This window comes from Strigops habroptila, chromosome 1 (genome assembly GCF_004027225.2).
Source record: "Strigops habroptila isolate Jane chromosome 1, bStrHab1.2.pri, whole genome shotgun sequence".
NCBI lineage: Eukaryota > Metazoa > Chordata > Aves > Psittaciformes > Psittacidae > Strigops > Strigops habroptila.
Window position 1 is genome coordinate 115,450,999 of NC_044277.2, and position 25,570 is coordinate 115,476,568.

Below are 25,570 nucleotides of genomic sequence, written 5' to 3' on the forward strand. Positions count from 1 at the left end.
TCAGTCTCTAAATATGAGGTGATATCACAGCCAATTGCTTTAAGGGCAAAAGGAAGAAGATTTTTTAATGCAGTCATAGGATCATGTGCTTTTTGACTGCAGCCATGTAATACATCTGCCTGAGGGTGTGGTCTTCTTTAGCACACAGTTCTTCATTGTTCCTACTACGTACAGGCTTCACATCCTTAAAGTGGAAACTTGTCTTCTTAATCCTTAGGTTAAAATATGGGAAATGGCTAGCAACAATTTCCATATAAAACATTTGAGGGGAAAAGACATCATTAAGAATCTTTTGCTTTCTTTTTTTAAAGAGAGCACTAGAGACACTGAGGAATGTCTCTATGTATTATAGAGTGAACATCATATAAAACCAATTGTGTTCTTCATTTCAAAACTACTTGGCATACTCAGTAACTTGCTATATTTTTAATGTGACTATGTGCAGAAAGGTAGCAAACCAGCTCTCCATCCACCCAAATGGATGACCTTACAGAGTCTTGCTCCTAGTAGCTCACATAAAGGGTGAGCAGACCCAGTGTCTCTGCATAGAGCAGAATACAAAGCTTGTGGCAGCTCCTGGCCTCTAGAATAGCACAGTTACCCTGAAAGAAGGACAGAGCCGTGGTATCATAAACCTTACGGATACCAAAGAGCAAACTGCTGTACAGTGCTTCATCAGCTGCTGGTTTCTGCGGTTCAACCCAGTCTGCCATCCAGTATCAGGACTAATGCAACACTATGCTCATCTTTATTCTAAATTTGTTACAGCTCGTGGCCTGTCCCAACATGTGCATCTCACAATGAAAAGAACCATCCTTACTTCTGTTTCTCCAGTTGCCTTCAACCCATCATTTGTACCTGTGGCGCACACCAGATGGGGCACATGCTGTTGTGCCTGCATGCACACCAGGGCAAGGCCAGGACTAAGCATTAAGCCTACACTGATTCAGTGGCACCACACCAACACTTCACCACACAGCTGGATACCAGAAGCACAAGCTGACTTGTGCCATTACCTGCTAACATCTCACAGCAAAACACAAGCGAAGGGAAAAGTAGGCCAGAGTCTCTGACCTGGCAGCCTTTCCCATCGCTCTCCCAGGCCTCCTCAACATCAGTAGAGAACACAGCTACTGGCTTTGACCCAAGGATTTCAGCCTGCCAAAATACCTACAAGGAGCATGTTCCCTAGATAGAACTTATCCAGGCACCCTCTTGGAGACACCCCGGAGTTCCCAGCAGACTACATTAATCACCTCTCTGGCATGTGAAGCTATTACTTTTCTTACTTGCCCGTTGACACCCTGAATTTCCCTGAGGAAACTGCTCCTATGCTCTTCAAGCTGGCTCTCCCAACAGTAAACAGAGGACAGCTGCAAAGAATTTTATTGAGAGCTTGGAAAGTCTTTGATCTAAAAGCTACAGAAACACTAAGTACTAATGCAATACTGATAAATTCAAGTATCTGTAAAGTGACCTTTTATGGAAATTGCTCACCAGAAGAAAATCCTCTAAGAAGGGAGGCAATCCTTCACTTTTCTTATCAGGAAAGACTTCACTAAAGAACCCCAAATCCAACAACAATACAATCCATTAGTTTGTTCTTTCCTCATAAAAACAAATATAAAGGGACAGCTTCACTGTAGAAGTTGTCCAAAAACCTGAGTTTAATCAGTAGTTGCAGTATGTGATATCACTTCTGTCATGAATGATCTTTCATTAAGGTTGGGTGTGGACAGCTGAAAGCACAAATCGTTTTTTGCAAAACCCATTCATACAGAGTTTGAATATTTCTAAAATAATATAATTTGCAATTATAAATAGTGCACTTGGAAATTATAGAATCAGTAAACAGTCTGAAAGGAAATTTTTTAAGTACCTGTACCATGACTATACATCTGAAGCCAAATCCTTATGCTATCAGACATCACTGAGAGGTTGTCACACTTGACTGTTTTTGCCTGCTCATAGTATGCCTTTCATTTCCTATAAATTTCCCTATTCTACTAGGTCACTACAGCAAAAAAATAAACCAACCCAGCCTGGCTGCTGCTGCAAGTTCCTCCAGCTGCCCAAAGCCATACTTGAAAACTGCAAACATATTACCATAATTTTTAGCTTTTTCTGGTCAGGAACTTTCCAATGAAGAATTCTTTCATCAGTCAATGTTAATCCAAAAGATCTAAAACATTTGGTAAAAAATCATTAAAGACAAAGGTCGAAAAAAACCCCACAACCCACCCAGCAGATTTCAGTCAAATACTGACATTGTTTCTTCTCTGACATCCTTGAAGTGCTGTAGAGTTTTGGCTTTCCAGATTCATAAACCTGGGACAATTCAGAGTTTGCTCTGCGGTAGGGACCCCAGCTCTTCCATGGTGTCTTCAGCGGAGCGGGTACTTGATCATCTTGGGGTGATCTTCTAGACCAAGTAGTAAGACATGCCGGTGGTTTCAATGTCCATCGCTCTTCAGCAGTGGACTAGAAGTTTATTTGGCAATTTTGCCTAAGAATGCACCTTCTGATGCCCAAAAGAGAGAGTTGAGACCATGAAACAGCTGACCTAGGCTAAGATGGAGACCTGGCCTCAGCTGAGCCTGGCCCTGCAGTACTAGGCTCTAAGAGCTGCCGGGGTTCACAATTGTTTTTCATTACGGGAACCACATGCTGGTAAAATAAAACTTATTTCAAATGTTCAAGCTTCCCATGAATGGGAACTCTAAGACCCACCTAGCTGTTCTTAAGATGTCCCAAATATTTCCATTGTTTTTTCCTGCATAATTTTCCAGACAAAGAGTTGCAGAACCTCCTGAGAAATCTCTGCACTTATTATAATTAACTTCCCATTCTTAGCAGGCATCTAGGTTTCAGTTCTTTAGCTCCTTTTGGACAGTTTTGGTATAAGCCCAGCTGTAAAATCTCCATATTGTGGTGAAAGAAGAGTTGAGCTAAAGACTCAGAACATCTATGAAACTGTAATTTTCTGGTTCTAGTGACTGATTACACCAGAACAGAATACCTAATTGGACATATATGGATATGGCAAGAGAATCGCCAGGGTCGTCTTCTTCCATTTATGCTCAATTCTATGTTTGTTTGTTTTCTTCCCTTCATCAACAACACTGCCATCAGACAACATAAGATGTTTCTTATGATGAGACTGTGATGATAAATGATGGTAAATTCACCCAGTCCTCCAATTTCTGTGTTCACAGACTTTTTTTTTTCTAGGCTCAGCTGGCTAGAAGCTGACATGGACAAAACAGGAGAACCAGAAGATGATGTTCACTGTTCTAGGAGGTGGAATTTAGAGCACATAAACGTGACCCTCCAGTAAGGAGGCATCCTGAGCATTAAATATGGTTTGTTACCATACTACTCAACATCACTGTGACATCCATTCTCCATACCTTTCTGCCAGTTGTGCAGGTGTACACAAAGGTTATGACACAAGCACTATTTCATTCCCAAGAGCAGAATTTTTAGGATACCATATTATAACTGCCACAGAGCATCAAACACATTCTTAACATTACTGTCCCTTATTTTATAACTATATCTTTAATGCACACTTGTGCATGAACCCAGTCCCTACAGCGATACAAATGTTTTACCTCAAGGTATTTTACATGTCTCAGTATGTCCTTTTATATCCCTGACTACATATAAACTTAATTCATACCATATCCTAAAGCTCCCATGGGGAAAACAATACCTAGTTCGCTTTTTAAGGAATGTAAAACAGATCCATAAAATACTAAGCTAACCACAAAACAAATTTAATGGTAATATCAAAAATAATGTTTGATTGCTTCACCTTGCCTTTAAGTCAATGCGCATGCTGAAGATGGATCATACAAACAAGCAGAAGGGAGAGTTTCAAACCAAATAATACAGAGTCTGCTCCTTCAGCCATAATTTCTTCAGCTATCCTGATGCTACTCTAAGTACTTGTTTCTACAATTAAAAACACCAGCAGTCTTATTGCACTCTGAGACAACATTATTACCTACGGACAAATAAAACAATCTTTGATAAGATTTTTTGCTCTGAAACAATTAAAGGCACTTACTGTTACTTAAGGAAATCACTTGTATGGCTACAGCAGTGAGATGAACATTTGGTTCCACTTCTTCTAATAAAGCACTTTCTGTTTTCAGCCTTGAATCTAAATCCTCAGTCTACGGTATAATATTTTGTATATCCATGCCTTCTGGGAAAAGGTTTCGAAACAGTAAAAATGTTCCTTGTTCCCTCTGCTCACAACAGGGGCAGGCCATCTTGCTTTAACCGGTCATCTAAGTAACGCTGCTTCAATAGGCTGAAGTACTTTTCCACATGACAAGCCTGCAATTTCTCCTCCCCTTCGAAATTAGTCACTAAATAACCTCCTTGGCATGTCACCCAGTCACAAACTGTGTAACACTATGTGATTCAGCTGCTCAACTATTTTTTAATGTGTGCCCATAAGATGTATAGAAAGAGACTCACATTATGGAATGAAGCACCAGAGAGACTCACAAAGGGGAAAGCCATAAATAAAATAGTGAGTAACCTCTGTTTAGGTAAGAGAGTGCATTTCAAAGGCAACAACATGAAACACATACATATTAAATCCCCAACAGGTGAAGTCCTCCAATTATTTAGAAAACCCAGTACATACAATTCTAGAGGGAAAAAAAAATAAAAATCACAGCACTTATAAACTTAGAAGCTTTTCTCATATTCAGATTTGGTAGAAGGAAGTGCAAGCCCCTCCCGTGGAGGAGGCTGTCTACTGATTAACAAGGCACCTGAGCTGCTTGGCTAACCTGAACTTTGGGGCCCCTATAAATCAATTTCATTGTTATCTTTGCAGCACACCATACTAGACACGATGATTTTATTTTGTTTTTAAAAGAATAGAGAAGGCAAATGTAAAAAAATATTAGAACAGAAAGAATGCTTCCCTCCCTTCCATCCCCTCACCTCAAAATACCACAGAATATAGAAAATGTCTTCTTAAAAATATAGTATTCACAGCCTAAAAGATATGGCACTTAAACATCATAGGGAAAAATCTCATCATATGAGCAATCCTGTAGGTATCTTCTGGTTGGGGGGTGAGGGGGTAAGTTTTTTGCTGTTGTTTTGTGTTTTGGTTTTTTTTCCACTTGTTTTTGTTTTTATGGGAGAAAAAAAAATGCCTATATCATTATGACTGGTATTCAGAAGAATCAAAACACAATTTAAGCACATGACCATGAGCTAATACTGCTGTAAAGAACCAATTATAATGGGACCTTACTGGAGTAACATTTCTGTATCACAGTACTGCTCTCAGTCCCTCAGCCATTAGTGAGGGAGGCATCATTCATTTCCGCTACAGAAGGGCAACCTGACACAAAGGATGTAAGTAACATGACTAAGATCAGAGCAGATTGGTAGCCAAAACTAAAAATCCAGGTGTTCCACCCCTTACTGCACCCAGCCCAACAGCAGAGAAGTCCTCCAGCCCTGTAGACAGCTGCTGTGCATTCTCCTTTGTAATGTACATTGTAAATTTATATGCCATTATTGGTCTTGTCTTGACCAGAACTTCATGAAATGATATGTAGTGTAATATAAACAGTCTTTTCAGAAATGTGACAAATACTCATTTCGTCTTAAATTTTTAGTTTTCAGTTTCGTTGTAAAATATTTTTAAATATTATTTTTATTAAATATTTGCACTAGAACTATAATAAAGTATTATTATAGCACAGAAACAATGTTAAACCTATTTATTTTTATTTCAGATTTAATCAGTCAAGGCTTGTTTCTTGCTGTATAAGAGTAAAGCAGTATTTACCATTGAAGCATCTGGTTTATATTTGGCAGGTTTAACTAACCAGTCAAGCATCCCCTTTTAATGAATGGATGTATATACTTGATCTAGTTAAAAGCTGCTTAGGTATGCTGACCAGTCAGACTCAAAAACATCAAGAGCAAGAAATACAAGCAAATTATCCTAGTGCACTTTCATGCCACACATGCTTTCCAACAGTTGCAGAGTATATTCTTCCATCTATGTTCTTCCTCACAAGCTAACAAACCTACAGTGAGAAATCACATTATTATGCTAATATGCAGGATAAAAAAGACCACTATATTTCATTGCAGTTTCTCTGTGATGAATTGCAAGCTGGTAGGATGCACATTTTCAGTAATTGGACTCTAGCATGATAAAGTATATCCCAGAACATCAGACATACTATAACTAGTTCTCCATACATCTGGCACTATATGCAAGAGTCTTCAAGTACGTCTGATGCATATGAGAAGTTTTTCATTAGTGGAATGAATCTTCTTTTAATTTTAAAATCCATCAGGCACAACATCATAAATATTACACAGATATATCATTACCAAGGGTGTAATTTAACTTGTAGGTTCTAACAATGCACACAAACCATTCAAGCATCACTTTCCATTTCAATTACTTTATCAGAGCCCTCAAGTGCAGCCTAACTTGCCATGTATTATCCCATGTTTAATCACTTGCCATATATTTGTTTATAACGTACTGTACAGAACAAGAGTTCCTTTTCAGTTTAACCCTCTGTCGAAACAAAGGGTATGCCCCTAAGAGGTGCAGCACCCTATGCTTCTGCGAGATCAAGCTTGGAGGTTTAGGTTAGCTTATTACTTTAAAATCAATGTTAATGTCTATGTCAATGATAGGCCCAAGTTACCACTGAGCTAAATTGCCACTCGCTCTACTTTCTTCTATGTTATTAACAATCTTGATCTGTTGGACCTTTCCATCAGTTTGCCCATCACATTATTTTTTTTGTTTGCTTCTTCCATTTTAAGCAGAAAAAATGTTAGAGACACAATATCAGTAAACCACACAGTTAAGAAGACAGGGAGTATTTTGAAGTTTACTGTGGGGTATACACATGTGGCACAGATGTAACTTATTGCTTGACTGATGATCAAAATTCTTTCTGTCCCTGATAACTGCTCTTTCGGTTCCTATTCCCTTAATACTACTTTCATGGATGGAAATAATTAAGCAGTTAATGTCTTGTACTGCTGTAAACAACTGTTTCCTTCACAGAAAACAGGGAAGCACTTACAGGCTGGATTGCTTATCACTAACTCAAGACTTGGTTTAATTCTCAGCACTGTGGAGCAAAGCTTGTGAGGGAGTCAATGGGTTTTCTCTTAAATGCAACAAGTTAGTTCAGTCCAGCAGAATCCAAACTGGAAGACAGTTTGCTTATGATGGCTTTTACAGCTGTATTACAACAGAAGCATTTCTCCTGTTTTATTTTAGGTTGGGTTTTGGTTTTTTGGGGTGGTTTTTTTTTTTTTTTTTTCCGCCAAGGAAGTTCTCATGCCACCCACCAGTCCTATAGCCTACCCAGCTTCTAATTCTGATCCAAGAAACTAACAGTGTAGAAGAACAAACACCTATGTATAGACTTGCCTGCAGGATTTGTCTGCAGTTTCTGATACACAAGACTCTCGAAGGTATGTGGAGAACCACTATTAGCATCTTTCTTCCATCTGCTTAGGCAAGCACCATGACAGAAACCTCTCGGTGCGACTATCCACTTCCTGCAGCGAAAGGAGAGATATCAACCCCTAGCTTTGCCTTCAAACATTCAACAGAGGAAGAAAAAAGTGGTCATATCCAATCCTGATCCCTGAGGTTCGGAAGACAGACTCCCAAGCTGCTCTCCTTTACAAAGGCACCGAGGTGACACACACCCTAGCACCCAGCCAGGCTGTGCTGGTGCCATGCTGCATTGCACACTGCTCTCTGAAACCCCTGATAACTCTTTCAAATTGGCCTCAACTTTCCCACACCAGCTCTCTAGCCCACTGCCCATATTTATTATATCTACAAGGATGTGTGTGGTGTTTCCCTGAAGACTGAAAATCCTACAGAAGCTCTTTGAATTTGAGAGGCCAAGCTAAACAAACAGGGAGGGAACAGAACAGTTCTGGCTGCCTGACATATGCGATTTGAGATTATGTACAGACTACACTATCTTCTCCTAAACATACATACTGTTTGTTATTCCCTCTGTTTACTGATTCCAAAGGCATGCAGTGAAACCAATATGCCTTGGTGTAGATATTAAGCGCCATAAAGTTCTCTTATACTCATTCCAAACTCCCTAGTTCTTAAAGAAAAATGCAAACAAACAAAAAGCCCTCCCACACCCCAGAGCACATAACTACTAGCTAGAGTGAACCACTATAAAGGGGACAGGCAGCTCTACAGCTTCACTGCTGGCAAAGCAGCACATTCAGTAGAACAGCTGGAGCTTGCACTGTGGAGCAACCTATATGTGAAGCCTTTGAAGAGGCCCACAAGTAAGCATCTGAGCTCCAAGTGAACAGTGCTTGATTGTAATGTGTAGATTACATTATGTATACATGCATACACATGTTTTGCACACCAGAAATACATTTTTGGTCTAATCTTTGGTGATGGCAGACCAACATAATCAGGAATTTTAGATTTTTAGGGATTTCAAAAATTAAAGGCAAGCAAGTACAAGTGGGAAATCCTGTGCTGGAAACTCCATGAGCCTCTCAAAATTTATTTTAAGTTTACAAGAGCAAATATAGCCAACTCTCACTGGAGTCGCATGAAGAAGGTTCTGCAAAACTGAGCTATTACGTCAGGTCTGCAGTCTGTCTCTCTACCCTGTAATTTAAACCTCATGCTTCCCCCTCATTTCTGTGCTGATTTAAACAAAGATTTTCCTAGCTATAGGAAAGTATCACAGTATGTATCGCAGACATATATGCATTAAGCACCTCTCAAAAGCTAAGACAGCACTATTAGTTGCTCTGTAGTGACGATTTGTCTCATCTAATGTTGCACTAAAAGACAGTCAGCCAGGCACCCTCCAGAGTCAGCTCATTCCCTCTACAGCCAGGTAGGACAAGATGCCCTTTGGCTTTCCCAGCCTCCTGCCACTGACTCCAGTGGGCAGCAATTTCTACCCTACGCTTATAAGGATCAGACTTTTTCCCGAATTCTCTGTAGTGATCTTGCTTGCTTGTCTTTTCATTTAGCTCACTATCTATCTGCTCTGTTCTTCATCCTATTTTTTCCTTTTTATTCTTCTTTGTAAGTCCAGCTGAGATACTATAACTAGAAGGGATAACAGCAGCTTCATTCCAGCTGATGCTTGCTGGACCATGCAGAGGACTTTGCTGTGATCCATCTTGGTGGATCCAGCCTAGCCTGGGGTTTCTGTTTGACTAAGCTAAAAATGAAGGGTCTCTAGCCTGAAGCTGGTAATAAATATTATTCATCAACAGACCAACACAGAAGCACCTCCACTTCTTGCTCTCCTCTTCTTCTGACCTCTCATTAGCACTTTTACTTCTGCCTAAACTTTTTAAAGCCTAAATGTAGAGGACTGAGTTTGTAGCATGAAATTTTTCCTCCTTAGTTCACATGTAATGCAGAAATATTAATTAAAAATAGCAAGGGTCATATGCTGCAAACATTAACTAATACATAACTTATGACTTGGACTCAATGATCTTAAAGGTCTTTTCCAACCTAAATGATTCTATGACACTGGGAAGAGATGAGTAGGTAAAGAAGAATTACATAGGAAGGTAATAGGGAATTCTGAGTGTAAAACTACACAAGAAAGAGAAAAAAAGACAAAACAAAAAGGGAACGGGACAAGGTGAAGGACAGTAATAGGAGTTTGTGAAAAGGCCAGAGATGAAAGAGATATTGGAGATGGAGTGCTGAGAACTAAATAGGGAAATAAGAAAGGTATAAATAAGAAAAAACAAACAAACAAAAAAACCCAACAAACAAAAAAAACCCCCCAACTAAAATAGGAGATCTGAACTAGGAGGTGAGGCACTAACGGGAAAAAAAGGGGGGTTAAAGATACTGTAGCATATGAAGAGATATTCAACAACAACAAAAAAATCAATGAAAGAATGAGAAAACAGAATGAGAATGGGAAAACATGAACTAATGCAAATTTTCTTCAAGACTAGATAACTCTGCAATAGTTCTTGTTATTACAATGTTGTAAGCCTAGCATAGCAAGCATGGGAGTGATAGAGGAAGAATGGAAGGAGTAAGAGGGAAGAAGTAAATACATCCAACATAAACTTCTTTAGTTTGTCTTAATGTTCTGACGCTTTGTGGGGTTTTTGGCAAGGGTGGTCAGAACATGAGGTTGGTTTTTAGGAAAGAAGTGAGCAGAGCACTTCAGGCAAATGCCAGTTGAAGTGACTTGTGAATGCTTGAGGACATGGGGAAAGAAGCTACAACCATCACTTGCCTTTGCAATCTGCTCTCATATTCAAAGCAAAGATATTTGAGATGCACTTTGAAGTGACAAATGGCTTTTGAAACCTAGCACTTAGTTCAGCCATTCCCACTGAAAATGTAGTTAAGGTTCAAAACAGCTTCATCTCCTTCAAACACTGCAGAAAATAACTGCTTTTTATAAATCAGGCCTTAGTGCAGCATCTCCGAGACTCAACATGCAGTGGGAATGAGGGCTGAGAGAGAATGCTGAGAATGCTGAGAGAGAGGTGGCTCTTGCCCTCTGTACATGTCTGGTCATTAGTATGGGACAACAAAAATTCTGGTTTGATGAAATCACCACCAACCTCTGACAAGTGGCGAGACATGTCGTATCTGTGTGCACGCACATGTGCGCGCAGCTTTTACCTCTCAGTAAACTTCTTCCTGTATCAATTCCATTGTGTTATCAACGCCCTGACCACACAGACTAACGACTCCAAGCGCATCTGCACAGCAAGGGTTCTTTGGCCATCATAATGTCCAACAGCCCTTTCCATTCTTAGACTATCTTTTTTTCAGGTGTAAAACAAGAATCCAACAGAAAGATAAGGGCAAAGCAATATTACACTTCTTGCCTTAAAATGTTGAGCTTGTAATATGCATCAGCTTAAACCTAGCTAGAGGAGCAGGTTTTATATTTGGACTAGCCTGGTTACACCTGTACTGAACCTGTTGACACTCCCTAGGCGACCTTGTCACAGATTAGCCATCAATGAGACAACTCCAGTGAGACGCCTGACCTAGAGAAGTCCCATGAGAGTTTCCAGCCTAGCCAGCCTAGACGCAGCACATTTTGCATCAGCCTGACTGAAATCACAGTGCCTCTGTGTGGTTTGCTTCTTCAGCAACATTTCAATGTTTGAGCTATCAGCCTGCTACCAGTCTGTATTACTTCATTCCTGGTTGGAAAGACGGGAAACATCCAGATCAGTGAACAGCCACTCATTTCTGCATATTTACAAGTGTATTTCATTTCTTACAAACAAATGGAATGTAAGAGTTAAAAAAAATTGTTAAAATTATCCAATTAAGCAGAGAGAAGTTAATAAATCTCTCATGATTCATTTTCCTATGCTTCTTTAGTGTACTCTCCAGACAGAATAGCATGGTGAGTACACTAAGAAACCTCTTGGCATTTCAGCCAAGATTTTTCAGGGTGTTATCACAAATTACAAAAATATAAACACACTGAAACATAACACATTTCAATCCTAAAAAGGTTGGATTTACATAATTACATCACTGGTTTGCCAACATCCACATTTATCTCATCAGTATAGTATGGCCCACCCATCCCATAAGCTATTAGACTGTTTAGACTGAACATATAAAAGCTGTTACTGATTTTTCTTTTAAGTTAAATTATGACACCCCTCATAACTAGTGCTGCATTCTAACCAACCCTTTCTTTTGCTTTCAAACTAACTGTTTATTTCTTTTGCTTTTCCACAGCTACTTTTTAGGTAGAATTTCCTGAGAACAAACAGGAGCCGTGTAATTCATGAAGATGCAGCAAGCATTTCTTCCCCCCCTCCCCATTCTCCTTGAAGAGACCAAGCACATCACATACATAACAGACAGCCACCACCAAAGCAGGAAGCCAAACCCTTCAGACCAGTCTTGGTTTCAGCGCTTCCTCAGGGCACCACTGAACTGATGGGGTCATCCCTTTTTTTTCCAAAAAAGGAATAGTTTCAAACACATACAGTTCTGGTACAGATCAGCATATTTATTTGGTTTAAATATGCTGTATATCAGATTTCTGTTCTTTAAAAAAAGAAATACTGTTACTAACTGCACTCATAAATCAAAATAAATGCATGGCTTTCTGACTAACGACTCAGCTCTTATTTTTGTTCCATATTTGTGTCTCTTTGCACTGCAGTGAAACCAAATAAAACGGAATAAATAGATATGGTTAAATGAACATAAAGGAAAGCATAATGCTTCGTCTCATCTGGCATTACCAAACAACTGAGTCAATATACAATTTCTACTACAGATATATGAAACAGGTTAGGATGTAAACAATATAAAGATGTTATAAACCAGAGCTGATATAGTTAAAAGACCTGAGAAGTGTGTTTACACCTGATGCTTGCTGTATCCTGTTTCTTCCAATATGAGGACATAGCAAATCAGAAGAAGTAAGTTGCTGTGCTGAGTTTTGGAGTCAGCAGTATCCGCAAGAGAAATGGTCATGGAAGCCTTATATACAACTGGATTTTGCAATGTAAGTGTCCAAGCTGCAGAGCATCTCACAGGTATAAGGCCCAGCAGTAATTGCAGTTTTAAGTACATCTTTTGCAATGTTAGAAATGCTATCAGTGCCTCAATTAAGAGTTGTCTTAGATCACAAACTTCTTCCTATGCTGTTTGAGCCCTATGTTTTCTATTCATTTTACTTCCTTCTATCAAAAAAATACACAAATTGGTCACTGTGGCTGAAGTGAGCAACCTAGTTTATCAAGGTCAAGGTATCTATAGTAAATATTGAGAGATAGTGGGACTAGCCCTTTACCCAGCACACCCTGTGGGTCTTTACACTTCGTCACACGGAGATCTAATTTGCAATGATGTAAGAAAGGCATATATTCACACAAAAAATAATTTCAGCATCACGTCATTTCTCATGGAGTCCTGTTGCCTGCTGATATTTGCAACTGTCTTGCTTTTGCCAGCTGAGGCTTTTTTTAACCCCAGATCTTAACATGTATCCAAGAAAAGATATTTTTACTGCTCATATTTTCAGAAGTCTGATTAGTTTTCCAGAGCCCTTACTAGAGAAAGTACAATCCAACATGGAGAAGAATCAAGGTCCTCAGATATGTAGCTGTGTTCTCCCAGACATCAGGTACTGGTTAACTCCTCTTTGTTAAAAGGAAGATAGCAACAGAATTAATTCTCTTTAGCATTCATTAGTCTTATCTAGAGGCAAGTAACTAACAATGTACTTAAGTGAAGATTTGGTGGAAAGCAGAGGATTTTGGGTCATGATTTCACATTTTGGATTTGTGAAAAATTCCTTGGGAAAGCTAAGGTCCTGAATGACAAGCAGATGTCAGGTTTGAAGAAAACAAAACCAAAAATATTTCTTCTAACCTTGCCTGGGTTCTAGGAACCGTGGTACCAAAACATCCACCTGCACAAAGTGATTTTTAACCCCTGTTCAAGTAACAGCTCATTTGGAACACTAACTGGAAGTCACAAAGCTTGGTTGGACTTTGGCTTATGGGACTCCAGCAGTTCAGATAAGCTACCTGGTTTACAAAGGAGGTAACGGAGGACATCCCCTCCTAATAAGCGAAGTCACAGCCATGAGCATTTTTATCATCTGTCAGTGTGTCTAGGGAGGTCTGGCAACATACGACTCTGCCAGCCACTTAGGAATTTCAAGTATACAGCCAAATTAGTGCAAATTGTTCTACTAAAAGGAAGGGCAGCGGAAAAAAAAAAGAGCAAAACTTCAAAAGAATTGGAACAACGAAACATTATGTAAAAAGAGGTGGAGTAAGAATAAAACCAGAAAATAGCAGACAATAAAAATTGACTCAAATCCAATCCTTATGTTGTTATTCAGGGCAAGCTCCCACTGAAGGCAGTGACAGATTTGCCTGAGAACCTCAGACTTATGTGAGAGATAAGAAATCTAATTTTAATGAAGGCTGAAAAGACCTTCACACAACACGGATCATGTGTTGTTATTAAGTAACTTCATCAGCTCCAGGGCAAGCTCTAAGCAAACCTCAACATGAGAGGCAGGCTAGCTTGAATACAGGCCTGTTAGTGGGAAATACAGAACTCTCCCCCTAAAAATTCCACTAAACCAACTGCATTGTAGTTGCAAATTGATCTGTTTCCACAGACGAAACTCTGGGAGTTTCCAGGTAACTGGTTTGTGCTATCTACCATATGACACTCCTCTTATACTAATGGTAAGATTACTGCACGGGTGCAGCAAGCTCATGTTCCTTGGATGGCTCAGTATCAAGAACATGACACTTTCTTTCAACGGTCATCTTGGTATAAACTTAAAATCCATCCTTATTACTTGAATATTTTAAAAAAAATATGTCTTAAAATGTTGGTGTAGTAATAGGATCTATATAGTTATATTCCTAATACATGATGTTTGTGAAATAAATATAATACACCAAAGCACATAGCCACCATATTAAAAAAGCCACAACCAGTATCCATCCAACTGTAACACAGGGTCTGTATCTTTAAACAGACCGAGTTTTTGCCAGAAAACGTTTGAGATTTATATATTGGTTTATGTGTAGCTAAAATAAAAAAAAAAAAAAATACTTTTTCCTTAAAATTCTATCCTATCCACTTTCTCAGTAACTTTATACAGGAGTAGGTATTGCATATCAAAGGACATATGAATGAAAGAGAACAGGTACATTTACAGTCTTTCATCACAATCTGATTTGATGCAGCTACTTCTCAGTGTCTGCAGGTCTGTAGTTGCATAAATAATTGGCAACTACTGACAACCCCTTCAAAGCAAAAGTAGCAAAAATCAGTAAAAAAACCCAAACAACCAGAACATCAGAAACTGCTTTTACATATTTTGTTCAAATCTCAGCAAGATTTGTAATGGCAAGTTGGAAAATAACTGTTTAATACATAAACTAGATATAAAACCTGAGAGTAGAGTTTGGTGATTTAGAGAGCAATTAAACATTTATTTTCTCATATGGCTCAAGGAAGAAGAAACAGTTTTCATTGTCCTGATTTAAATTCCCACTTTATATGAAAATAGCTTTTAATTTGGGGGAAAAAAACCTCAAACCCACAAAACAAACAAAAAAAAAAAAAGGAATTAGATATCTTTCACTATTTATAAGCATCATCTTACCTTACATGTCTTGCTGAGTTCCGTTTCTAGATGGCTTTGGCAGGTATTTTAATTCAGAATTAATTTCAGCAATACATGCCCATTACGTCTTCTCTTTAAAATAAACTGCTTTTTCTCTTTTCCTCAGACAAAGTATGTGGGCTAAAAGAGCTGCAGCGTCTCTGTTCAAGAGATTTCATGGACACTCAGGCTTGCTTTCTACTGTATGAAAGTTAAATCTGAGTAAGGAAGGCATTTTTCCTGTCCCGGAAATCAGTATAACCAAAACCAATGCTGAGCTAATGAGAAATGTTTCTTCCATGTGTTCTGTTTGGCAGACACTGCAAGTCATATCAAGGAAACACGTGATGTTTATAAATACAATATGGCTCATGTTGTCATAACCTCTCAATGACAAAAAGAGCATTAGAAAAAGCAGACAGCAAAACAGCAGGAAAGATGAGATTTGTATCATTTGGAAGGTCTCTATCAGATAATAGGGGTATTAGCATTTGCTTTTTCTTTTTTTTCTTTTCCTTCCCAAAAGAAAACAAAGTTTTATAGCAATAGGATCAGTAAGGCAAACACATGGCAACTTATATAAATGCTTTCCTATAGGCATCCTAGCACTAAGATGCATTTACCCAATTTATTGCTTGAATTCTTTTCCAATAAATACTTTCGTTCTAAATACCTCTACGTAGTTCAAGGAGCTGTTATATTTTTCTAGCCATAGTATGCAATGAGCAAATATAATTCTGGCAGCATTTGCAGCTTTGTGTTTATTGATGTTAAGATCACAATCCCATGGAAAGAAGTTAGTTAAACATCCCAAAGAAGCTGGATGTATGTTTGCAGCTACCTTAAGAACACAGAAGGATGATCCTGCTTTTATCATCTCTCTCTTTACTGCAAGCCAGCTCTGAATTTGAGAGTCCTTGAATGCTTTAAATTCTTGGGGGAGCTGTTTGAGGGGTTTTAGCACTTGCAGGGGTTTTTTAAGTTCACAAATTGCATCTACCTCTAGAGTGTTACAATCCTGGCAACCTGCTAGCCAGGCACTTTTAAGGGAAAAATGAAAAGATGCTGTTGTGCAATTTCATTAATAAAAGCTATTCAGCACAACAGCTTACCCAACATATCAAATGTTTATCTCATTTTATTGCATAACTCATTTTAACTCATCCCCTCTCACCCCCGCAGTCCCAACCCCCATTGCTGCCAGGAACATCATCACATTTTTGCCACTTTAACTCCCAGAAAATGCGGAGTTTCCAGGTACCCTCATCCCTCCACTCGGCTCTGACTCAACTTGCCCTAACTGTCTTTCTTGGAGAAACGGTCTCTAAAAAAAATCCAACTGCCCCAAAGTGTACCTCGATACAAGAGCAGCGACAACAAGCATTCTTTGGATATTCTGGCCTCATCCACCAGCAAAGATCTGGGATAAAGCACTGACCTGGTAAGGTCTTGTGCAAGTGAGGGAATCAAGCAAAATCATGGTGGGCCTAGGACATTTTAAAACAAAGTGTAACCCACAGACTTTAGGGCAGGTGGTTGGGAAGAGAAAGACTGCCAAGCAAAATAGCCAGTGGTTTGTTACGAAGTAAAAATTCCTTCATGATTCTCAAAACTGGCTGACAGATGAAGCCCAAAAACTACTGCATAAACCAACATTATTAGAATCCAACTGTGCCACCAGAAACGCAGACAAGTTGCAATGAGAGAAGGGCAGATTATAATTCAGGATTCCTCCCATTTTAGCCACTCCATAAAAGGAGGGTCTAGGGAATGAGGACAGAAAACAGGCTGTACACATTTGGTGGGGGAATCACTTCCACTTGGAGTCACCAGGGGCTCACGGCAACAGCCCAAGATCAAAGGAGCTGTGACACTTCCAAAGGAATTAAATTCATTCAGCAACATACAAAATCCACTGTCAGTTCTTTAGTGTCATCTACTGATTTCAATCTATACACCATCCTGAATGTGAGAAGACAGGCAACCTGGACCCTACACCTAGTTAGTCTGAGGAAGCCTCTTTCCCTTCAAGTCTATGCAAATCACAAATCACATTAATTCTAAGGACATAGACCAGCATGGCTGTGTACATGCATTTACACTGTAATTCAAAGCAATGCCAGAGAGAACAAAAGGATCATATGAACATTTGGACACGAGACAGTATTTTGTCAAAAGAAAGTATTGTTGCACAGAGAGCTAGAAAGTGCTGTAAATGTTACAAGCTCAGGCAAAGGAATAAATGAAATGCAGCAAGATGAAGATACATTTTTCAAAAGAAAACAACTGCTACAGATTTTCAGCATACATTTTGGGAAAGAAATAATAAAAAACAGAAGACCACAAACAGAAATATTCAGGGAGATGGCACTATGTGGCTACTACCTCTTGCTTGACCAACATTCAGCATGGCTGACCTCTCAAACAAACCATGCTCTTCAAGATGTAAACGGTCATAGCACAGTATGAGTAAGCAAGTAAGGAACTTTGAAGAATCCTACCTGAAGAGAAACTGTCTTTAGAGCTTGCTTAGACTCTGAGCAAAATCCCTTTTTTCAAACACAACTGATTCAGAAAAATGCATGAAACAGAAGACCACAAAAATCAGAATTAACGGACGTGAAAGCTGAGCGGTTTGATAGGAGATCTGAAACTCACAGATCCCACATTCCTCTTGCACATTCTGAGTCTTCTTGTCCATATGGATAACACTTAATACTTCCAGTGTTACTGCCAATTCTTATACAGGTCTCACATCTGTTTGGTAGTTAAAACAGGTGTCCAAGCTGGCAGCTAACATTATTTTCTGAGATTATTTTGGGTCTGTTACATGGAAATGATTATAAATCACATGGATAGAAGCCTGAACATCATCAAACCCAGGAATAAAGGTTCCAAAGGGACAAGAAGGCAAACAGTAGAAAAATCTGTAAAGGCAAAACTTTTCCAAACCTCAAAAAACCAAAGCTGTAACTCACATATGACAGGAGATACAACCACACTCACAGTATCACCATGGAAAAATGTACTACAACAGTTAACTCATCATATTCTAAATACTGTTCTCTCAACCAGTCTGACAATAAACTGCTTTCCTGTAGGTTTTTTGAAACAGTTAACCATGATGCATAGCAGAGTTACTCCTTACTTCCCACTGTAGTAAATTTAGCACTCATATATCTATGAAATTGACAAACATCAATTTACCCAATGCAAAGATGCATAAATGCAAAAGGAGAGATGAGAAGCAAAGGACTTTCCACAATCTTTTGGGTATCATGGAATGCCAATACATAAAATGTACATGTTTCTCACTGCCCCCACGTTTCCATCCCCTTTAATCTGATTTGCTAAGGAAAAAGGAATAGATAATTCACCTAGTTATCGGTGGCTGCCTCCCCTGACCTACTAAGCTATGAACCTGTAGGCAAATTTCAACCAGATTTAACCAAAGTGTAGAAACCATTAGACTACTATGTCCCTACCAAGAGATTTGTGAGAAGATCCTACAGTACTTCTGCCAAATAGAAGAAAAGCTGCAGTGTGTGCTCCAGCTTTTTAGACACTGGAGGATGAGCATCAGACAGAGCATTATGACAACGCTCTGCTCTGGGAAGAGCCTCAGTTAGGATCCAAGTGTTGCTCCAAAGGAAGAACCCAACCAGAAGACACACATCCTTAGACAAACAGCTTTCATTATTTCCGGAGCTCAAGAAACCACTTGTTTCCATGCTCATAACTTTGAAGTGCAAAAGTTCACATAGATCAAAGGGAAGATTTTTTGCATGTTTCTCCACAAAGTCCCTATGAACATCCTGGCTCTGATTTCACGTCTCAGACCAGAAAGACTAGAAATTTGCCACTGCAAAGGAAAAGCCCTATGAGAAAATAACTGTTTTGTTGGAGGCACAAAAATTCAAAATGGCATCTTTGGCATTTCAGCAGAGCAAAATACAGTATTTTACCATGAAACCACCACTTCTGCCAGGGTAATCACTGTGTCACCATTATTTCTGAGTTAAGACCGGAGAACGGTAACTCAGCCATAATCAGGAGATGTCAAGTGTGTGTATCTGTCATACAACATAGTATTTTAAAATAAGCAATACAGATTATTACAGGTTTTGCACAGAAGCAGCACCTGTGTTTAAAACAACTCTGTTAGGCAGTAAATGCCTGGCAGAGGGCCAAAGAAGTAATCTTTACTTTTGAATGTATGTAGCTATAGCAGTAATTAATCACATCTGAAAACAGGTCTAGAGAGAACAAATAAAGCCCCAGTAGCTATATTCAGCATCCACTGTGCATGGAACAAGAACATTATAGCATAACTTTATAATGCCACAGTGAAATTCTTACATGAGTTACTGTCATAATGCACAATTATATTATGTCATGCCTTCGAATATGAATGAGATGTATTGGCTACATCCTGTTACTGCTATAGGAATATAATCATAATTGAATAATTTCAGGACCTTAAAGAAGACACTAAAAGCTATCACAGAATCATAGAATGGTTTGGGTTGGAAAGGACTTTAAAGATCATCCAGCTCCAGCCCCCCCACCGGCAGGGACACCTTCCACTAGACCAGGTTTCTCAAAGCCCCGTCCAACCTGGCCTTGAACACTGCCAGGGATGGGGCAGCCACAGCTTCTCTGGGCAACCTGTGTCACTGTTTCACCACCTTCACAGTAAAGAATTTCTTCCTGTTATCTAATTGAAATCTACTCTCCGACAGTTTAAAGCCATTACCTATCCTACCTAGACCTATCACTACATGCCCTTGTAAAAAGTCCCTCTACAGCTTTCTTGTAGGCCCCATTAAGGCACTGGAAGGCTGCTATAAGGCCTTCTTGAAGCCCTGTCTTCTCCAGACGGAAAAACCCCAACCCTCTCAGCCTTTCTTCATACCTGAGGCGCTCCAGCCCTCTGATCAGATTTGTGGCATTCCTCTGGACTTGCTCCAACAGGTCCAGGACCTTCTTATGTTGAGGGGCCCAGAGCTGAACACACTAATCTAGGTGGGATCTCACGAGAGTGGAATAGAGGGGAAAAATGACCTCCCTTGGCCATGCTCCTTTTGATGCTGCCCAGGATACAGTTGGCTTTCTGGGCTGCAAGCACAAACTTTTATTTTATGTTGAGCTTTTTGTTAACCAACACCCCTAACTCCTTCCCATCAGGGCTGCTCTAAACCCAGTCTCTGCTCAGCCTTTTTATGTGCTAGGGATTGCCCTGACCCAGGCGCAGGACCTTGCACTTGGCTTGGTTGAACTTCATGAGGTTGGCACTGTCCCACCTCTTGAGCCTGTCAAGGTCCCTCTGGATGGCACCCCTTCCCTCCAGCATGCTGACTGCACCACAAACTTGCGGAGGGTGCACTCAATCCCACTGTCCATATTGCTGACAAAGATATTAAACAGCACTGGTCCCAGCACTGACCCCTGAGGAACATCACTTGTTATTGGTCTCCACTTGGACATGGAGCCATTGACCATAACTCTTCAAGTGTTCTCATCCAGCCAATTTCTAATCCACCTATCACAGCAGCCGTTTGAAGCACATCTATTTGCTCTCTTCTGTTGTGTGTGCAACAGCGTGAATAATCAAGTAATTAGATTTCTGACCTATCAAAAGGACCATTTCATAATCAAAGTACATAGATGAGAGGTGGTTGAGAACAGCGCCTGTAAATAAACTACTGCAATCTTTCCAAAATAATGAGGACCTAACTGTTGAGACAGCAGAAATGCTTACATGAAATATTAATAATAAAGCAGTGAGACATGCTCAGAATTGATAAGGGAACGAAGAAGCAAATGAACAATTAAGCAAATCACTTCACAGGAAATTTTCTGCTCAGTTGAATCAGCTCTGGAGCACACATAAAAGCCACAAAGGAGGTAGGACAGTAGTGGAATTCCCTTCTGGCCCCATCAAGCTCATTTGGTTGTACTGTTTCCTGGGTACAGACCTAGGATGGGTGGGGAGGAAATGAGGTTGTTTAATCTCACCACCACCCCCTGCTGCAACATTAGCTGTGGGTAACATGCTGGAAGAAGTGCTGCACAGCTGCACCTCCTGCCCTCTTGGCATCAAGGTGGGAGATAACAGTCCAGTGAAAGACAGGGACAGTGACAGAGGAATCAAATATGTTTCAAATGCTTTCTCTATAGTCTCCCAATACAAAATGTTCACTTGAAAATGCAAATATACTACTCCTTGCTCAGTACAGCTAGAAAATTTTAGAAAAAGACAAAACTATTTACACCACAATGGAAATTTATCAGAATTTCCTATTTGAAATGGTAATTTACAATATGATTCAACAGACTCCAAGCAAAGTACCTCTATCTGCTCAGCCACTGCAAACCAATGCATGCTGAAGCCTTGCTGGAGTGAACTAACACCACGGCATACTTTATTGTAAAAGGTTTGGAAACATGAAATAAGAAGTTGTATAAACTCTGAGCACCATCTGTATTTGAAATAAATAATTAAAAGCTATGTTTTGATTCACATGCTTTAATCATAGTAAAAGAGAACAAAAAAGGTTAATTCTCAGGGCAAGTAACTGGAAAAAGCAAAGCAGTCAAGAAATATTATAGTAAGCATTATCAATTCCCTTTTCTGTATACGTGTTGTATAGATACCCTCGATTTTATGAATTGTTGTGTACATATTACAGTTAAGAACTTAACCATTTAGCATAAAAGCTGGAGGAAAGAGGAGTAAAAATGCAGCACTAGTACTTACCCTTATATCTCCATTTACAGCTCTGGAAGTGTGATTAAATGCATGTGCAGGATCTTTGTTGTATACTTTAAGGAAAGATCGGTCTTGAATATTCCTGGAATCAAAAGAATCAGCAATGATAACAGATGAAAGTAGTTTTATTTACTTTGTTGCCCGAAAGATTCAGGTAACAGACAAACAGTAGGTCTGCAGCTGACCTATAAGAAAAACCTAAATGCCATATCTCAGACACACACACACACAAACAAACAAAAGTCTACTTTGATTCTCTTTCCCATGGGAAGTATCCTTCTTATGCTACAACTCCACACCCATAAAAATTAGATAGTGTTAAGTTTCTTTCAAGATCCTGCCACAGCGTGAAAACACTTTGAAGACAATAGAGCTTCAACATTTACACAGCGCTCAAAAGGATTTAGTTAATATTTACATCTTTTATTGTGTACTCAGCCCACGTGAATTTTTGCTATTCTGAGAAGCAAGAATATCAAAAGAAAAGCAGTCTTTCTAACTGCAGTTATTCTTGAGGCAATTCTAATTATCAGCTTGTTCACAAACCTGAAAAAAATGCACAAAAGCTAAAAATTCAGTAGCAAATAAATCCTTCTTCTAAACTTTATCTATAATAAAGACAGGTTTTAAGGAAGGAAAAAAAAGGCAATTACAAAAACAAATATACAAGCAAAAGTTTTGATGAAAGCTACCACAGAAATAGTTTAGATGGAAAGCCAGAAAATAATAATTTTGTTTGACTAGGATCCAACACTTTGTCACTGATTAGCAAATTTTTCAACTACTACGTTTAGGAAATGGTTAGATGACAGTAGTTTTCTGTTTTGTTTCAAAACCTACCTTCCAATAATTTTACATCTTAGACACTTGTACTGAGTCCTGTTGATTTCTTGTTCACATTTAATCTGCAGCAAATCCAATCTACACTCACTCCCATCCTTTCAAACCTGCGATTCCTTTCATTTCCCACTAGTGATCTCTAGAGAATTTACTTTCACATGTGACTGAATGCCTTTCCTTCAGGTGCAGCTACAAGTCTAGTGAACTGATCTTAATCACTGGGATTACCATTTAAAAATGAAGGAAAAGATTCTTGGGCAGGTCTAATTTCTTTCTTACAATGTCATATTACAATCAGTGATTGCTTTGAATAGGTAGCTAGTCAGAACTTGTGCTGCTGTGTAGATGTCAAGTAGTTATTAAAGAAACCCTACAGCATAAGAGACAGATCAGTGCCTTCTGTTTAAAAACTGTAGGGCTGATGAGAAGTTTAGCATTTATAAGTGTTTTCTTGTAGGCTGCATAGGAAAATAGCTACCTTGCGGCAAGTTCAAGTTCTTCAATTATTTATGGTAACACAAACTGTTTTCCATCTTGCAAACGTGACCCTTTCGCTTTGAGACTTGCACTGGGAGTCTCAGTTACCATTTTCTGTCTCAGACTTGGAAATATGTTCTTTTCGATACAAAGCAAGCTCTCTCACCTTCAGTTCAAGAAGCAGTACGTTATTCATTTACATAAATTGTATCTGCTGTCTTTTCTGTCTGACGGCTACAAGATGGTACCTCAACCAACTGAAGTTTGTTTTAAGCATTCTCCATAAATATTTCTTGTAGAAACATGACACTTTAAAGTAAAACATTGCTGCAAGGCGAAGCACCAAAATACCAGGCTTTTGATCTCTGAGGTGAATTCTATTTCACCTCATGTTGCTATTCTAAGATAAACATTACTGATAACAGGTATATATTACTGTACTTTTATTATTACTATTATTTGCACTACTGTAGCTCCCAGGTGTCCTTGGCATGTTCAAAAACCTCATTGATTTGTGTGTGCTGTATAAACACCCCAGGAATACCACCTCTTCACCAGCTTAGAAGGTGAATAGAAGACACAAGAGACAACAGGATAGCTGCAGAAAGATAAGGGAACAAAAAGAAATGAGAAGCCCATAGTGTTTACAGCCAGACGAGCAATAAACAGATTGTGGGACCACAGGCATGCTCTGAGTAGGCAGTGCAACTGAGGGAGAGGGAAGGAGACCAATGCAGTGGCTTTGCGGATGTCTGTGGAGGACACCTTCCAAGTGTATTAGAGGGCTGCCCAAGAGAGAGCATGAAGGCACTTGTCTGAAAATTAAAGACATCTAGAATGAAAGTTGGCATTATTCACCAAGTGGAAGCAGATGGCACTTGATATTGAACAAGAAATGAAAAGTGGCATTGAAGAGGGCTTAGAGGAGCCTTCATAAGGAAGACAAGTAGTTTATATTTAATGAGATAGAAAAGATACAGCCAGAGGACAAATAAATAAAAAAAAAAAAAAAAAAAAAAAAGCATGTGAAACAATCTGCTTGTGAAACCAGGAGAATCATCTTTGTTGCTTCATTTGAATGGGTGAGAGTGAACAAGATTACCTGTGTCAACTGCTCAGAAAAGACCATTACAGCAGTTGCTATTCAAAAGCTGATGAAGTCACTGAGTGTTTTCTTCACTACGTTGTAGGAAAGGAAAGGCTGCACCATAGGGATGTCATGCAGAAAAAATCTGAAATCTACACTGGATGCAGAGCTCTGAACCACTTTAAGAAAAGGACCAGGTTATGGGCTTAAGTAGAAAGGTAGTGCTTTGTCCCCAGCAATTAAAAATACAAAACATAAAAGGGAAAGGATTGTGAGAACATAAGCTAGGCTGAAACTAATGGTCCATGAGACTATATTGAAAAAGAAGACTAAGATATTAGTTTGGGCAGAAGAGGTAGGATTCATGTCATCCAGCTACAGACATTCACAGTTGCTGAGGTTTCCTTAGTGAGAAGGGTGGCAGAACTGAAGGAGGGAATTTTGTTACGGAGGAAGTCAGCTGGGTCATGGGATTTCCTCTAGAAATGCTCTACAATACAGGCATAGCAACAGAGGAAGCAGATGTTGAGACTGAGCCAGGACTGAGGTTGGCAGAGTGACGCCTGCAATGAGAGCAAGGGAAAAAAAGGTGGAGTGGTATTAAGATAATCAACAACCATATTCTTGGGGCCAGGGAGCAGATGAAGTCATAAACTGTTAGTCTGAAACTCAAGGGAAGATGAAGGGATAAAGTGAGACACAAGGAGCTGATGAGCCAGATGATGGCTGGCAACAATGCACTTTGGCAACAGAGACATAGTAACCCCTATCTTGATTTAATCAGTTGATCTGATCTTGTGAATAGACTGTTTGATGTATAAGAAACTTGAGTACATGATGAATGATGATGATGCAAAAGAATCAGATGGGTCTTAACATAGGTATTACAGTGGCCAAATAGGGGTAAGGGGGGTCTGCAAAGCAAGGAAGATAAAAACCAGAAACTGAAACAGGCTTGCTAATAATAAGACACTGGATAGATAGCCTGAGGAGAGCAAGGCAGAGGTGAGAAAATGGAGTGCAGTACTGATCAAATACTGAGGAATGGGGGAATTGGAAGTATCAAGGCTAGAAAAGCTTCAGTTTGCTCTTTTAACTACAACAAGATATGGAGAAGCACCTCAGCCACAGGATTTCCAGAAGAAACAAGGCAGCAGTGAACAGTGGACACTTCTCTTACTTTCACGTAATTTT

The 25,570-nt window shown here is 39.3% G+C and overlaps 1 protein-coding gene across 12 annotated transcripts in view; it reads right to left on the reverse strand.

Annotated features, from left to right (window-relative positions):
- Positions 1–25,570, reverse strand: part of KIAA1217 (KIAA1217 ortholog) — a 345,281-nt gene that overhangs the window by 57,001 nt on the left and 262,710 nt on the right. For 11 of the 12 annotated variants that reach the window (XR_003993036.1, XM_030496694.1, XM_030496766.1 and 8 more), the window contains one exon: positions 21,961–22,054. Coding sequence is in view for 10 of the 12 variants with exons in the window: in XM_030496694.1 (XP_030352554.1) it covers positions 21,961–22,054 (94 nt within the window). In the remaining 2 variants the exon portion in view is untranslated. Of the gene's footprint in view, positions 1–4,072; positions 4,281–21,960; positions 22,055–25,570 lie in introns of those variants that run through there. The other variant, XM_030496747.1, reaches the window with a different exon arrangement.